At 41.7% G+C, this 15,787-nt stretch overlaps 1 protein-coding gene across 1 annotated transcript in view; it reads left to right on the top strand.

Moving 5' to 3' along the window:
• LOC126470787 (palmitoleoyl-protein carboxylesterase NOTUM) overlaps window positions 1-15,787 on the top strand; it is a 338,465-nt gene that overhangs the window by 161,091 nt on the left and 161,587 nt on the right. The window contains exon 4 of the mRNA XM_050098797.1: window positions 11,206-11,300. Within this exon, the coding sequence (XP_049954754.1) occupies window positions 11,206-11,300 (95 nt within the window). The remainder of the gene's footprint in view (window positions 1-11,205; window positions 11,301-15,787) is intronic.

Here is a 15,787-nt window from a genome sequence, read left to right as displayed (position 1 = left end):
TGATAGAAAAATGGCGCAATTGAGACCATTTACTGCATTAGGGGACACGTGATAGTGACGTAACAACCATTTATGCAGAGTTCAAAACCCTAGAATAACAGCATACAAGGGTAATTGGGAGGTACTCCACAGCAGTCTGCCGTCTTATTCCAGTGGGAAGCCTCTCTGCATGCAGTAAAAATGCCAATCTGTGTGTGGTGTTCTACAGTTTGGCTACTGGAGTAATAAGACCCTAAGCACGGTTAATGTGTTATGCGTACGAAAAAGAAAGCTAAAAGTACTGAATAGGTACTCTTGCAAGCCCTAGCTTGTCAGGATGAACATTCCGTCCACTGATGGAATCGGATGACGTGTGTAAACCAATTCCTATTTCGCTAGGCAAGTGTTATATTAAAACATCAGGAGAAAAACATTTTTCGCGACAGTACCGTCACATAATCTCCAATAACACTGAGTTCTCTGTGACACACTTTTAGTAAAATACGGTTTCCAGGCACTTGCCTAGTATAAATGCCAAAGTGAAAACCGCATTACTTACAAAACTTCAAAAACATTTTGTCACTGCTCCACTGGCACATTTTTTGATATACAACTCTAACAGAGGTCACGTATTCGTTCTTGTGATCCGCGAAACTTAGCAACAGCACAATTGTGATCTGGGACGTCTATCGCTTGTCGACTTATAATTCTGTAACTGAAGTCTGTAAATGAGCTGTGACGGAATACCTCTGCAATAGGTGAGGCAGGTATCTAACAGTTAGTCTATGTTGGACGTTTAAAAACTGGACGTATAGTTTAATATTTCATGCCTGCCAGAGTGATGAGTAGATTTAATAGTTCGTTGACGTTTCCGCTATACAGAACGTTGCTAACAATGGACTGTGGTGTACTTGACTCCTGTGGAAGCCCTACAGCAACATGACGCTGTATGGTGCATGGCGGAGGCTACCTTGTACCACGACTAATCGTTTCCTTTCCTGTTCCATTCGCAAATAGAGCGAGGGAAAAATGACTGTCTATATCGACTGAAACAACAAGTTTATTGCTACCAGTCACTACTTGTTTACACCGAAAACGAGTTTGGAAGGCTTAAACTTCCATCATCGGGTGGATATACGTGTGTTAATACAACATGTGTGTTGTGTTACGAGTTTGTGGTAACCTGTGCACTGTCTCCAGTGGTCACAGGAATCGTTCTGCTGTCAGATTCAAATGCCGGTTCTCTAAATTTTCTTTCCAATGATTCCCATTTGAATTCATGAAGCATCTTCGTAATACTTAGCTGTTGATCAAACCTACCAGCAACAAATCTAGCGGCTCGCCTTTGAATTGCTTCGATATCTTCCTTTAATCCGACCTGGTGCGGACACCAAACATCGAGCAGTACTCAGGAATGGGTCGCAGTAGTTCTATATGAGCTACACTTTCCGAAAATTCTCCGAATAAACCGGAGTCGACCATTTGCGAACTGGGAGACCGGCACATCAATGGGAACTCGCCACTGTGTTCCTTGAACCACTCCATCACACTCCTGACCTTGTGACATGGCACATTATCTTGTCGAAAAACGCTACTGCTGTTGGGAAACAGGATCGTCGTGAAGGGGTGTACGTGGTCTGAAATCAGTGTACGACACTCCTTGGCCGTTATGGTGTCTTGCACGAACTCCACTGAACCCATAGATGCCCACGTGAATGTTCCTCACGAGGGAACCTCCCCATCGCACCCCCCTCAGATTTAGTTATAAGTTGGCACAGTGGATAGGCCTTGAAAAACTGAACACAGATCAATCGAGAAAACGGGAAGAAGTTGTGTGGAACTATGAAAAAATAAGCAAAATATACAAACTGAGTAGTCCATGCGAAGATAGGCAACATCAAGGATAATCTGAACTCAGGAGCGCCGTGGTCCCGTGGTTAGCGTGAGCAGCTGCGGAACGAGAGGTCCTTGGTTCAAATCTCCCTTCAAGTGAAAAGTTTTTCTTTATTTTCGCAAAGTTATGATCTGTCCATTCGTTCATTGACGTCTCTGTTCACTGTAATAAGTTTAGTGTCTGTGTTTTGCGACCGCACCGCAAAACCGTGCGATTAGTAGACGAAAGGACGTGCCTCTCCAATGGGAACCGAAAACATTTGATCGCAAGGTCATGGGTCAACCGATTCCTCCACAGGAAAACACGTCTGATATATTCTATACGACACTGGTGAGGGCATGTGCGTCACATGACAGGAATATGTTGTCGACCCACCTAACTTGTACACTTGGCGAATGGGTAAAAAGATTCTACATTCCCGATTTAGGCTTTCTTGTGGATGTGAGAATTACTCCCCAAAAAGTGATGAAAACATAAGAGTTTGTCACATAAACTGCAACAAATGAATCCAACAGTTTCACAGTCGCACACTTTTCCCTGTGCTCTGTCAAAACTTATGTTTTTAACGGTTTCGAATTTTTCAGTGTGAAGACCGTCAAATCCTGCATATGTCCAAGCAAATCTGAACATGTCCTGGAATTTTGGAGAGCGAAGTTGAATATGTCTGAGTTCCTGAACATTGATAATTGTCTGAAAATAAAAAATAAAATTTTACGCTCGAAGGAAGACTTGAACCAAGGACTTCTTGTTCAGCAGCTGCTGACGCTAACCACGGGACCACGGCGCTGCTGAGCTCAAGTTGTTCTTGATGTTGCCTATGTTCCCATGGACTACTCAGTTTGTATATTTTGCTTAATTTTTTTTCATAGTTCCACACATTTCTTCCTGTTTTCTCGATTGATCTGTGTTCAGTTTTTCAAGGCCTATCCACTGTGCCAACTTGTAACTAAATCTGAGGGGGGTGCGATGGGGAGGTTCCCTTGTCAGAGCGTAATGGAGCCGCCACCAGCTTGTCTCCGCCCGCAGTACAGGTGTCTAGGAGCTGCTCCCCTCGAACGCGACGGATTCGCGCCTTCCCATCGGCATGACGAAGAAGGTATCGGGATTCATCAGACCATGCAACGCTCAGCCACTGCGCTAACGTCCAGTAACGATGATCAGTCGTAGCTGACAGTGTCTGGCGCAGAGGGCCATCTTTATGAATATTCGGTGCACTGTGTGTTCAGACACAGCGTTAACGTCTGATGTTAATTTCAGCATAGTTCGCCGCCTGTCCTGCGGTACCAGTCTGCGCAGCCTACGACGTCCGACGTCTGTAATGAGGGGTGGCCGCCCGAACCCGTGACGTCGGGACGTGGTGTCACCTTGGTTTCGCCACGTGTTGAAGACACTCACCACAGCACTCATTGAACACCCGACAAGTCGTGCAGTTTCCGAAGCGCTCGTGCCGAGCCTCTGGGCCATCACAATCTGTCCTCGGTCAGGCTCAAGATAGATCGCGTGCTGTCCCCGTTCTACACATGGACAGCATGCTGACTGTTACTATATGCACCGTTGGAGTGTCTGACTAGCAGTAATTCCTCGCCAGGTGACGCTGCTTTCGCCTGGAACGGCTTTATATCGATAGCAGGTCGGTGGTCATAATGTCCTTGCTGATCAGTGTACATATCTTTGATTAAAGAACGGAACTTGTAGCCTTCTACGATTACCCAACGTTAGAACTCAATCACCGGTCTCTGTTGAGTCATTCCGACGAAAAATTCGTCTACAATATCATATTGCATTTATGTCCTCTCACACCTCATGGAACTCGGAGTTCGTTTATTGGGGTGTACGGAGACTACTGGCTACGTTGTTGACGCTATATGGACACAGACTTTATAGTCATCTGTAAATCTTTAAACAATGAATTACAGGTTACTTGCGTATTCTGAGACTTTCAGAATCGTTTGGCTGTTTAAATCAGAATATCCTTTCACGTAAATTAGAATATGGTTCAAGTCAAATCTGCCTAACAGAAAAACAAAAGGTTTCGAAAGGAAATAGTCTTGTATTAAGCTATAAGTCTTCTAATTACACGTGTTGTCCTACAAGGTTCCATCTGAGAGCCAATACTATTCCTTGTGTGTGTGTGTGTGTGTGTGTGTGTGTGTGTGTGTGTGTGTGTGTGTTTGTGTCTCTGTGTGTGGGTTTATTACTGTTCTTTTAACACTAAGATTACAAGATGTTAACCCTTTCCACCGTGAACACCTTTTTTTTGAAAATGGTGAATAAAGTTGAATTCTCTGTTTACTTGGGCATAGTAGACACTGGGAAAAATAATAAAAAACCTCTTCCATAAAAAATGCAGCGGGAAAACAACTAGCACAATCGTGAGGGTCAGGTTTTATTTCACCAAAATTATTCTCTGACTTCCTGCTATTTGTTTGATATTATAAGTTACCTGGGGAACAGTTATGAATAAAAAATTATTCTTTCATTACTTTTATTTATTAGTTATTATAAAAAAGTATTACATAGATTGTAAATCATATTCTGTGGCAAAAAAATTTGTAATAATTTTTATTTATTTATTTTGTAACACAAAGTCATGATTCAGACTGCTTCACTTTTCGTGAAATAATTTGAAACAATCCTTTCCTTTTGCAAGACATAAGTACTGATTGCATTTCATGCACTTTTTCTTTGTTCTGGAACTGCAGCGCTCATACTGACATGTTCGTGGTGACAAAATATCATATACTGTCAGCCAGTGATCATACCCATAATATCGCCTGTCCAAACCTGGTTTCGGATGGGATTTGTAAACTTTTGCCTTTGTGGAGATGCTTAACGTATCATCTAACGGCGTTTCAAACTCTTCAGCTCTCAATACTGTAGTAGGTAAAGCTACGAGCAAACTATGACATCTTCTTCTTACTGTGTCGATCACTGGCTGAAATTTCCACAGTGTATTAGTTTTAGCCTCTTCAGGTGGTTTTATAGTATCAACAAAGTGCACATTATTCCTGAGACCAAGGAACCGATCTCTAGACATAGTGTCACTAATAGCTAATAAAGAAATAGATTTCTTCCAGTGCATGGGTAGCCTAGGATACCTCATGCACTCAATCATTAAATTTATCCCAAACAACAACTTCAGTTCATGAGCTGTAGTCCCTAGGGATTTCCCTGTTTTTGGTTCAAAATGGTTCAAATGGCTCTGAGCACTATGGGACTCAACTGCTGTGGTCATAAGTCTCCTAGAACTTAGAACTACTTAAACCTAACTAACCTAAGGACATCACACACATCCATGCCCGAGGCAGGATTCGAACCTGCGACCGTAGCGGTCGTGCGGTTCCAGACTGTAGCGCCTTTAACCGCTCGGCCACTCCGGCCGGCCTCCCTGTTTTTGCAACACTATACATATTTGTATATTTCACTGCCTTTTCAAAAAACTTTTCACTGAAATATTAACAGAAATATTCAGCAGGAGTTCCAATTGGTGAAGGACTCTAGAATTAAAAAGAAGATATTTTAGTAAGAAAATGGGAATGATACACGAAATAGGTAACTCAGATCGCACCTCCTTGTCACTGACCTCAACAGCACTGTAATTAATGTTTGGTGGATGAAACTTCTGAACAAAATTTGATCTCCGAAAAAGCAGTGGTCTGACACCTTCTGTGACAGTGTGTGAACTCCTGCGCTCTTCAGGAACTTCAGGAACTTTTTCGGCACTCAAATCTCATCAAACGAGTCGTCTGCCTGCTGAATATTTGAAGGAGAAGGAACAAACTCGTCGTCTTCATCTGACGAAATGCCACTCAAATCCGAATCCTCTAATACAGAACGGATTTCATTGTGTGATAAACCTGCATACAATAACGGGAATGTGCATAAAAACTTTCCCATTCAAAACTGTATGAAAAGCAGGAATATAGGGAGCCCAATGACACAATCAACAACACCCACTCGAGGATGAAGTTACACAGTCAACACCTAACCCGCATAATCGTGCTAGTACAAATTTAGCGCACAATTACTGTGCAAAGATATGAAGTTACTAATAATTATCAATATCACAACGTTGTACACAACATTACAAATAACCAGATCCAGCAAATCGCCGAAACAATTCAATTTAACTTAATTATGAGATACTAATCAGGCGCCGGCATAATGCTCACTTCTCGATCAACTTAAACAACTAGTGATGGGGAGCTCGTGAATGAGTCGTTCAAATGAACGCTTCACTCCAGTGAAGTGTGAACTAACCACTCAATTTCAATGAACTGGTACTTCAAACTCTTCACAGATAGCACACTCCACACTTTTTTCTAGTTCACTCACTCTCTTCCCCTCTCCCTCTCCCACTACATCGGCGCTACGTCACTCATTCTCCCTTCACTTCAGTCCTCCCTCTACTGCCTGTCGACGAATCGCGCGGCAAAATACTCTTAGAACAACAGTTGCACTCTGCTTTCCCATCACCTAAATCGGCGAAGAAACCCCAAATTTCACTACTTTTACGCGATCGCGAGTTGCTAGCCATTGTATAAGCGTGAATAAACACAAAAACTGCTTTCCGAATAAAATAAAGAGGGATTTTACCTGAAATGGTACCAATGACTACAGGTGACAGTTTACGTTTTGAATTTTGAGGGTTATTACTCTCAACAAAAATAAAATCTACAAGAAAACTTCTGAATAATTACTTAACGTAGGTATATAGACTTTGTGACAGTGGTAAACATACTCATTCTATTTTGTAGTTTTCAGTCCATGAATACAACAAATAAGGTTTCACTTGGCAGATAAAGACTTTTTTGGGCGCTTCGTGAGAAAATGTCGAGCTTCATTAAACGTAATACCTTCTTTATATGTGACAGGCTTCTCTGTTTATCTTTCCGTTGTCCCCTTCGACCATGCTCTGTTCAAGTTAACTCGACGCTGTAAATGTGTAAAACGTTGCGTGCACGTTACTGCATAGTTCGGCCATCTGTTGGTAAACTTATGAAGTATTACGAAGCTTTATTGTACGAGCGAGGCGATGCCAGCGTAGCCGCGGCTGAGCGGCGAACTGGGCAACTTCGCCAGGCTTCCGTACTTCATGAATGAACTACTTCATTTGAACGCTTCACGGCAAAGAGTGAAATGAATGAAGTAGTTCACGGGAATGAACGAGTTCGACCCATCTCTATAAACAACATGTGCTGCAATCTGTTGGCACCGAATGACAACATAAAAATGAGAAACGCGTAGCGCACAACCTGCACGATCGTTGAAGGTCGGTTGGTAGCAAGGCAAGAGATTCAGTGTGTCGTAAAACAATAAAAACCGCACCCGCACGATCGTGTGAGTTCGGGTGGAAAGGGTTAAGACTGTTTTGTTTGTAGGTAATAAAAACATCACGATGAATAGAAAATCACGTGTATTTTATAAAGAGTGTAACCTCCCACCTATATTTGTATTTTGTACGAAATTTAGCCCAACTTTACCCATCACTCTATAAAAATCTACGTATTACCAAAACTATGTGCCCAAAAATTATTATCCAACTTAAACTCGTATACTAACCTTGACTAAACAGAACCTAATTTGAATTGAACTGTAACTGCAGCAAACAACAATCAGGCAGCGGCTGAGCTAGATTTCTATTTCTAAATAAAAGGTCAAACCGTTGCATACCACATGGTGCAATGTGGTATTGCGTAATGATAAACTTCCCTTAAAAATGGGATGGGAAGAGTAACTATTCCTATGAAATGATATTCCAAGAGACGATATTAGAATTAAGTACATATTCAAAATGACAGTGTAAAACTTCGCGTTATCTTCACACATAACATTAGTCTGAACAATACCAGTGCTTAACAAAGTGAGCAATGATTTAAAAAGGGTACAAGTTAATTAGCTGCCAATAATCATTTCTACAAATTAGGTGCGCAGTGATCCAATCTTACCTCAGACTTCTCCTCTTCAAAAAAATAACATTACTCAAAATTTATATTCCTTTCGCCTTTCAATATATATATCACATTCATCCTTGATGCCCTTTAAAATAAATCTTTCTTCATCTAATGCATACAAAAAATTGTTCAAATGGCTCTGAGCACTATGGAACGTAACATCTGAGGTCATCAATCCCCTAGAACTTGGAACTACTTAAACCTAACTAACCTAAGGACATCACACACATCCATGCCCCAGGCAGGATTCGAACCTGCGACCGTAGCAGTCGCACGGTTCCGGACTGAAGCGCCTGTAACTGCTCGGCCACCACGGCCGGCAACAGATACCATCACAAGTCAACCCAACACTACTGAATACGCCCATCATCTACCACACTTCAACTAAGAATATATCAGACTGTGCCACGACAAGACCAAAGTTTTGTTTAACGGTAACATAACTTGCTCTCTCTCTAACGTGCACATCGATAACTTACAAAAATCAAAATGACATGCCTACCTTACAACAGAAAATACTGATATTTTTTTGGACATTAAGAAATGACTTCAAGCCTCTTCACTAGTAATTAAGTCTTGAAAAAAAGTATTTATTCAGACCCTAGAAAAGGTTTCCACCTAACAGATACAAAAGTATACGGACTTGCATAGGCGACGTTGACAATGTTTAATACTGGGTGTTAAAACGAGATGTTAGATACAACTGGGAGGAGAACACAGAAAAACTACGAAAATACCTAAGCAAATCTTTATTTGAAGTCATTTGGACTACTTTTCGACCGTGACTGTTTCAAGAAATAGGTAATTTTTTTTTTTTTTTTTTTTTTCTTTAATTACCGCTATCAGTCACACCACGATTGCGACTGGTAGCAGTAATTTAAAAAAAAATCTTTAGATAAATCTTTATTTGCAATACGAATGATGTCAGGCATAGGTGATATAACAATAAAAGAACTGACGTTATTTGCTTATTTCCATTGCATAATGTCATGCGATATTGTATGTTTGGGATAGCTCACGTAGCAATCCTGAAGTTTTCTGGGTCCAAAAGCGTATAATACGAATTACTTGAGGGTGAAAATTCAAGAGCGCCTTGCACAAGCCTGTTCAAATAACTGAATACACTATCACTTTTGAGCACATGTATCCATCAACGAAATCAGTCACGAGTAATATACTTCTCTATCAAACCGATAACTGAGATCACGGAATCAATATTAGAAGCGTGAACAACTCTCAAAAATACTTGAAAGTCGTTCACTTTAATCCAGAAAGTTCTCCATTATTCAAGAGTACACGTTGTCAGTAACTTGACAGCAACTATAAAAAGCTTGGCTACTACTGAATTATAGTTTCAGAGTACCGTAAAATATTAATCGGTGGCCACCATTAACTGCACGTGCACTCACTTTATGTCCTTATCAGTACGCATATAATTTAATATGAATGCATTTTAATACACTTGAGGAAAAGAAATCGCAAAACCAAGAAGGAGTTGTGGGACATAAACGGAAGATGGCAGACGTATTTCTACATCTGAAAGATAATGTCTAACCAAATTTCGCGCCAGTCGCGTAAGAGCTGCGCTAGTCACGCCACTATGAGGATTCACATCAGGTTTGCTTTAAACACACCCTGTAGCGGTCGTGAGCGTTAGTTACCTTGAGACTGAACGTGGTGAGCTGATGTTACTTAAGAATGCCAAAGACGCCCTTATCAACATCTCACTGAGTATGAACGAAATCGTATAATAGTGCTACGAGAAGCTGGATGTTCCTTCTGCGATGGTGCAGAAAGACTTGGCAGAAATGTAGCCACTGTACATGATTGCTGGCAGCGGTGCTCACGAGAATGAACAGTCGCAAGCAGATTGGGCTCCGGACGGCCACGTGGCACTACCAAGAAGGAAGACCATCGTATTCGGCGTGGGGCTCTGACCCATCGTACTGCATCTGCGGCAGCAACTTCGGCAGCAGTTGGCATCATAGTGACAACGAACTGTCACAAATCGGTTTATTCAAGGACAGCTCCGAGCCAAATGCCCTTTAGCGTGCTTTCCACTGACCTCGAACCACTGCCATTTGCGACGTAAGTGGCGTTACGCGAGAGCTCTGTGGAGGGCAGGGTGGAAGTATTTTTTTGTTTTCTGATGAAAGCTGCTTCTGCCTCGGTGTCAATGATAGCCATGTGTTGGTTAGAAGGAGGCTAGTTTAGGGCCTGCAACCAACCTGTCTGTGTGTTAGACTCACTGGACCTAAAATTGGAGTTATGGTCTGGGATGCCATTTGGTATGACAGCAGGAGCACTCTCGTGGTTATCCCAAGCACACTGACTGCAAAATTTGTACATCAGACAGGTGGTTCGACCAGTTTTGCAGCCACTCACAAACAGCCTTTCAAGTTGTGTTTTCCAACAGGATAACGCTCTCCCAGATACCTCTATTGTTACCCAACATGTTCTACAGAGTGTCCACATGTTGCCTTAGCCTGCTCGATCGCCATATCTGTCTCCATTCGAACACAGAAGGGATATCATCGGATGACAACTCCAGCGTCATCCACAACCAGCATTAACCGTCCCTGTAGTGCCCGACCAAGTGCAACAGGCATCGAATCCCATCGAACAAATTGACTTACAGCACCTGTACAATACAAAGCATCCAGGTCTACAGGCATTCTGGCAGTTACACCGGTTATTAAGGTACCAGCATTTCACCTTTGCAATGGCTTATCTCGCACTTACATTAACCTGTGATCCTGTAGTGTTAATCAGTTAAATATGTTACCTAGACAAATGTATTTGCGAAATTTAATTACACTACACTGCTGCGATTTTTTTCCGTCAGTGTACATGGCTTCAGCATAACTTCGTTTTAGTAATGTGATCTTTGCAAGAAAACCTTGCAACTGTTTTTGTTTTGACAATAATTGGGTGTAATTGCCTAGGAATTATGTTATGTACTTCAGTATATATACATTTAATTGTTTGTGTTAAACTTCTTAATTAAAAAGTATGTTTTTTTTCATATCCTGGAGAACCGTTTCACTTAAGAATCACGGAATGCACATTAGGATATCAATTGTTTACAAATATGTCTCATGTATTTTTCACTGACGTGGTGCTCACTGCGAAACGAACAGTGTGTCTAATCTTATGTAATCTAATTTAGCCCACATGTGTCTTTTATTTTCATAACGGCGTTCGTTATCATCATCATCTACTACTGAAAGAAACGTGGGTAAAACTTTTCCTTTTAAATTAGATACACATTGGAATGCTCAAAATTTTGCATAAACTTCACCTACTTCCTGTATGTAAATGCTGCATCTTGATATTCTAGTTTCAGTTTTTTGACAAATACGTTTTTATGTTTTCAAGCTATCACGGAATACGCACACAGAGAAGGAAAATGCCCTGAAGAGGATTTTCCTGTCTACGCCAAATGTAACTTGCAACGATGGATCTCCTGCAGGGTAAGAGCTATTCCTTTGCAAATCTAACTACCAACTTATAGCTAAGATTTGTATATGAACAGTATAACTAAGTTAATTTTAATTTAAAACAATTATTCTGTAATTTAGTAGTTCTTTGATGACCTGTACGAAAGAATTCAGTGGTATTGGTAGCTGTCAATAAGAACCATGTAGAAAGAATGGATATTAAAAGTGATTTGCAGCCGGCCGATGTGGTCGAGCGGTTCTAAGCGCTTCAGTCCGGCGCCGCGCGGCTGCTACGGTCGCAGGTTCGAATCCGGCCTCGGGCATGGATGTGTGTGATGTCCTTAGGTTAGTTAGGTTTAAGTAGTTCTAAGTCTAGGGGACTGATGACCTCAGATGTTAAGTCCCATAGTGCTTGGAGCCATTTGAACAGTTTGAAAAACGATTTGCCACATACATTCGGGCGATGCACATTGTAACAGCTGGTGTCAGTTTATCAAAAGTAAATTATTTCACTACTCTTTACACATCGGAAAATACTTTAACTCGGAAAACCCAGTCTCTGCCTTGAAGTTGTAAATGTGAAATGAGGGGTGCTAGAGAATGAAGTTTCAATAATTTGAGAGACTGTAGAGAATGAAATTTTGCAGTAAGGAGTCTCTACCGGGAAACGACAAAGTTTCTACAGGCCTATGCACTTTCTGCGCAGTCGGTAAGCTTATTGAAACACCACAGTTCTGTTGGGTGGAAGACATTTATTGACAACAGAGTACAATGAAGTACCGTGAGCCGAATCTGTGGTTTCACAACTGTATGGTAAATTATTAATGTGACGGCCATGAACTTTGTTACACAATGTGAAACGGCGAACCATGTTTTCTCTGATTCCCTGTAAGATTTCGCGCTCCCCTTTGATGGTATCAGGCGCTCTGACGATGCGCTCTGTAAGCTCAGGTATTTTTCCTACTGGGGTTGTGTATACAAGGGGCTTTACAAAATCCCACAGCATCCCCTTCCATTTACTTTCTGCTGAAGCCGTCTGTGAGATCTTTCCTGGCTCGACGATAAAAGTACGCTGAAACACCAGCACTCTGAAACCACAAACGCACACAAATGCAAGGAAACGTCCTCCGGAAGTTCAAGCAAGGCTTTCTCCAGAAATTTCAAATACAATGCATCATTCAAACGATCTGGTAAGATGTGTGGTCCAGCAAGATGAGCGTCAAGAATTACAGCCCAAATGTTCATTGATAATCTCATCTGGTAACTTCTCGTACAAGAACGCGTGGATTTTCAATAGCCCATTGGTGGCTGTAGAAACTTTATTTCACATTTCCGGCTTTAGATTCCTTATATCAAAACGTTCCGAATTTCATACTCGGTAATGTACCATGTTTTTAAAATGTCATTCTGTAACACCCTGTATAGCTAGCCTAAGGAATCACCAACAATGGCCGTAGTGGTTCCAAGAATCAAATCAGCCGCCACGTAAAACATTCCAATGAAGTAACAACAACAGAGTCGAAAATCACCAGCGGGTAGAACCGACACCCCCGGGATAACAAGGCCGCCCAGCAGTGTTAGTGACGTCACACTAAGCGGCCCATAGCCGACGCAGCAGTCCACGGACACCGTACATACGCGCCTGATCTTCTGTCCGTCATACAGAAAGGGGCGAACTATAATTCGAACCAAAGACCAAATTATATATATTCTTGTAAACAGCATAAAGGTTCATAACGAAATACCGATTACATATACGGGCAGGAATAGGTTCTAGAACTCCTCTGAAAAGTGTTTATCTTCAGTACCAGAATGAACATCAAATTGTCAGCTTTTCTAAATAGAAAAGCACTTTGTTAGTAACAGACAGCAATAATGAGACTTGCAGTTGGTGATTTCTACGTGGAAAAGGAAGTAAGCTGTAGAGAGATTGAAAATGGTAAGTAAAGAGAGCCTCAGCCTTTTGCTCACATTCTTACATGTAATGCACTTGGTTGTTTTTCATTTCCTTACCTTTCATAACATTTTTAATATTGTTTCAAGAAGTGTATCTTCAATAGCAGAGTGAACTTCAAATTGTCAGGCTTTTCTTAAAGGAAAGAGCAGTCCCTTAGTATCACAGTGCAAGACAGAATCTTGTGTTCAGTGATGTCCATGTTTCCATTCTTTATTACTGGGGATACACTTGTAAAAATTCTTGAAAAGAGCTGTCACCATGAACATATGAGTAAATTCACAATAGTCTAGTGTTTTATGAGATAAAGCGAATTCTTGTTACCTTATTGTAAACGAAAGTTGTGAGGGTTTTGCTATGTATGACAGTGTTTAAGATAATTTACTTTCAGTGTAATAGCTTGAAAATGTTAAGTCCTGCTGTCAGTTGGCATTTGTCACCACCTGTATGCGAGTTTTAAAGCTAAATAGTGTTCTGACAATTATAAAATAGTGGCAAAGTTCCTCAATCGATTAAACTTATTCCTGCCCGTATATGTAATCGGTATTTCGTTATGAACCTTTATGCTGTTTACAAGAATATATATAATTTGGTCTTTGGTTCGAATTATAGTTCGCTCCTTTCTGTATGACGGACAGAAGATCGTTAGCATCAGGCGCGTCTGTACGGAGGTGTCCGTGGACTGCTGCGTCGGCTACGGGCCGCTTAGTGTGACGTCACTAACACTGCTGGGCGGCCTTGTTATCCCGGGGTGTCGGTAGAACTGAGTATGGTGTCAATGAGGCACGTGACCATAGTACCGTCTCAAGTGCTTTTGTTCCTCTGGTCGGCGAATTACGTTATTCGTGTGACGTCAGTGATTCCATCCATTTGACAGCGTTGCTAAGCAGCATCTCAGTTGTCGGAGGCGTCAATGGCAGCGGTGGTCTTAGGTTGTTCATCACGTTATCCGAAGACAGTGATATAGTACACTTTAACACTTATTATCATCATTATCATCTGTTTGTTCTAAGTACACTCATCTAATGAGGTGGTTCTGTTAAAATGTCGGACTAACATATGTGTGATTTCAAATTCAATGCAGAAGAAAGTTACCTAGTGTTAGTAGCTCTGCTTTGTGTGCTGGTGAAGATTAATAGACTGTAGCACAATGAAGTTGCCAACGGCATGCAAGACCTCTCCCTATCATTGGCAAAAAAATGTTTGCCAATAATAGACAGGGATGCAAGTCAGAGAATGAATGGATATCACTGAGTTCCAATATGAAGGACGTAGAGAAATTAAGGGCAAAGTTTAAACTGACTGTAAATGGCGCTCTGGAGAAGAACGTGCCTATATGAAGATGGTATCTGTTCTTTCGGACATGTCCGAAAGAACAGATACCATCGGTGACCATGCAGCTCTCTTAGAATGAAATGATAATTAAATCAAGCTGGTGGAGGCTCTGTAATGGTCTGAGGTGTGTGCAGGTAGAGTGATATGGAATCCCTAGATACGACTCTGACAGGTCTCACTTACGTAAGCCTTCTGTCTGATCACCTGCATCCATTCATGTCCATTGTGCATTCCGGTGGACTTGCGGAATTCCAGCAGGACAATGCGACACTCCACATGTCCCGAATTGCTACAGAGTGACTCCAGGAACACTCTTCTGAGATTAAATACTTTCGCTGGCCACCAAACTCCCCCGTCATGAACAGTGTTGAGCATATCTGGGATGCCTTGTAACGTGCTGTTCAGGAGAGATCTCCACACCCTCGTATTCATACTGATTTAGGGACAGCTCTGCAGGATTCATGGTGTCAGTTCCGTCCAGCACTACTTCAGACATTAGTCGAGTCCATGCCACGTCGTGTTGCAGCACTTATGCGTGCTCGCAGGGGACCTACCGATATTAAGCAGGTGTACCAGTATCTTTGGCTCTTCTTTGTATCTGACAGGTAGCGAAGCAAGGCTTAAATCTAATTTAAAATTATTTCTCGTTGCTAACTCCTTCTATTAGATGGATGAATTTTTACTTATAAAATGGTACCCAGTAAAAAAATTAAATTTTATATGTAGTTGCATTAGTAGGACTATAAAAAATAATGTGTTCATTAATGTTAACAAATGGTTTTGAGCGCTATGGGACTTAACATTTGAGGTCATCAGCCCCCAGGAACTTAGAACTACTTAAACCTAACTAACCTAAGGACATCACACACATCCATGCCCGAGGCAGGATTCGAACCTGCTACCGTAGTGGTCGCGCGGTTCCAGACTGAAGCGGTTCTACCGCTTCGCCACACCGGCCGGCAACGTTAACACCAATAATGAATACACATCCTGTAAACGGACTCGTTCCACATCATTTCCATCAAAGAATCGTTCTAATGATCAATGGCACATGTAACTAACTAACTAACAACAGTATTCTGTCCAGCCCCGGCGACGTATTGTGTGCCACCTTACCTGTGGCTTCTACCGCTTCATCGTCGTCAATTTCCCGCAGCAGTATGGCCTCCACCTTTTGATCGAGCGTCCCAAAGAGCGGCTCAGTAACGCCTTGTAGGGCCGTCCTCTCGAG

The sequence above is a fragment of the Schistocerca serialis genome, chromosome 3 (assembly GCF_023864345.2).
Source record: "Schistocerca serialis cubense isolate TAMUIC-IGC-003099 chromosome 3, iqSchSeri2.2, whole genome shotgun sequence".
Classification (NCBI taxonomy): domain Eukaryota; kingdom Metazoa; phylum Arthropoda; class Insecta; order Orthoptera; family Acrididae; genus Schistocerca; species Schistocerca serialis.
The sequence above is the reverse complement of the archived record's forward strand: the minus strand, read 5'-3'. Positions and strand labels throughout refer to the sequence as shown.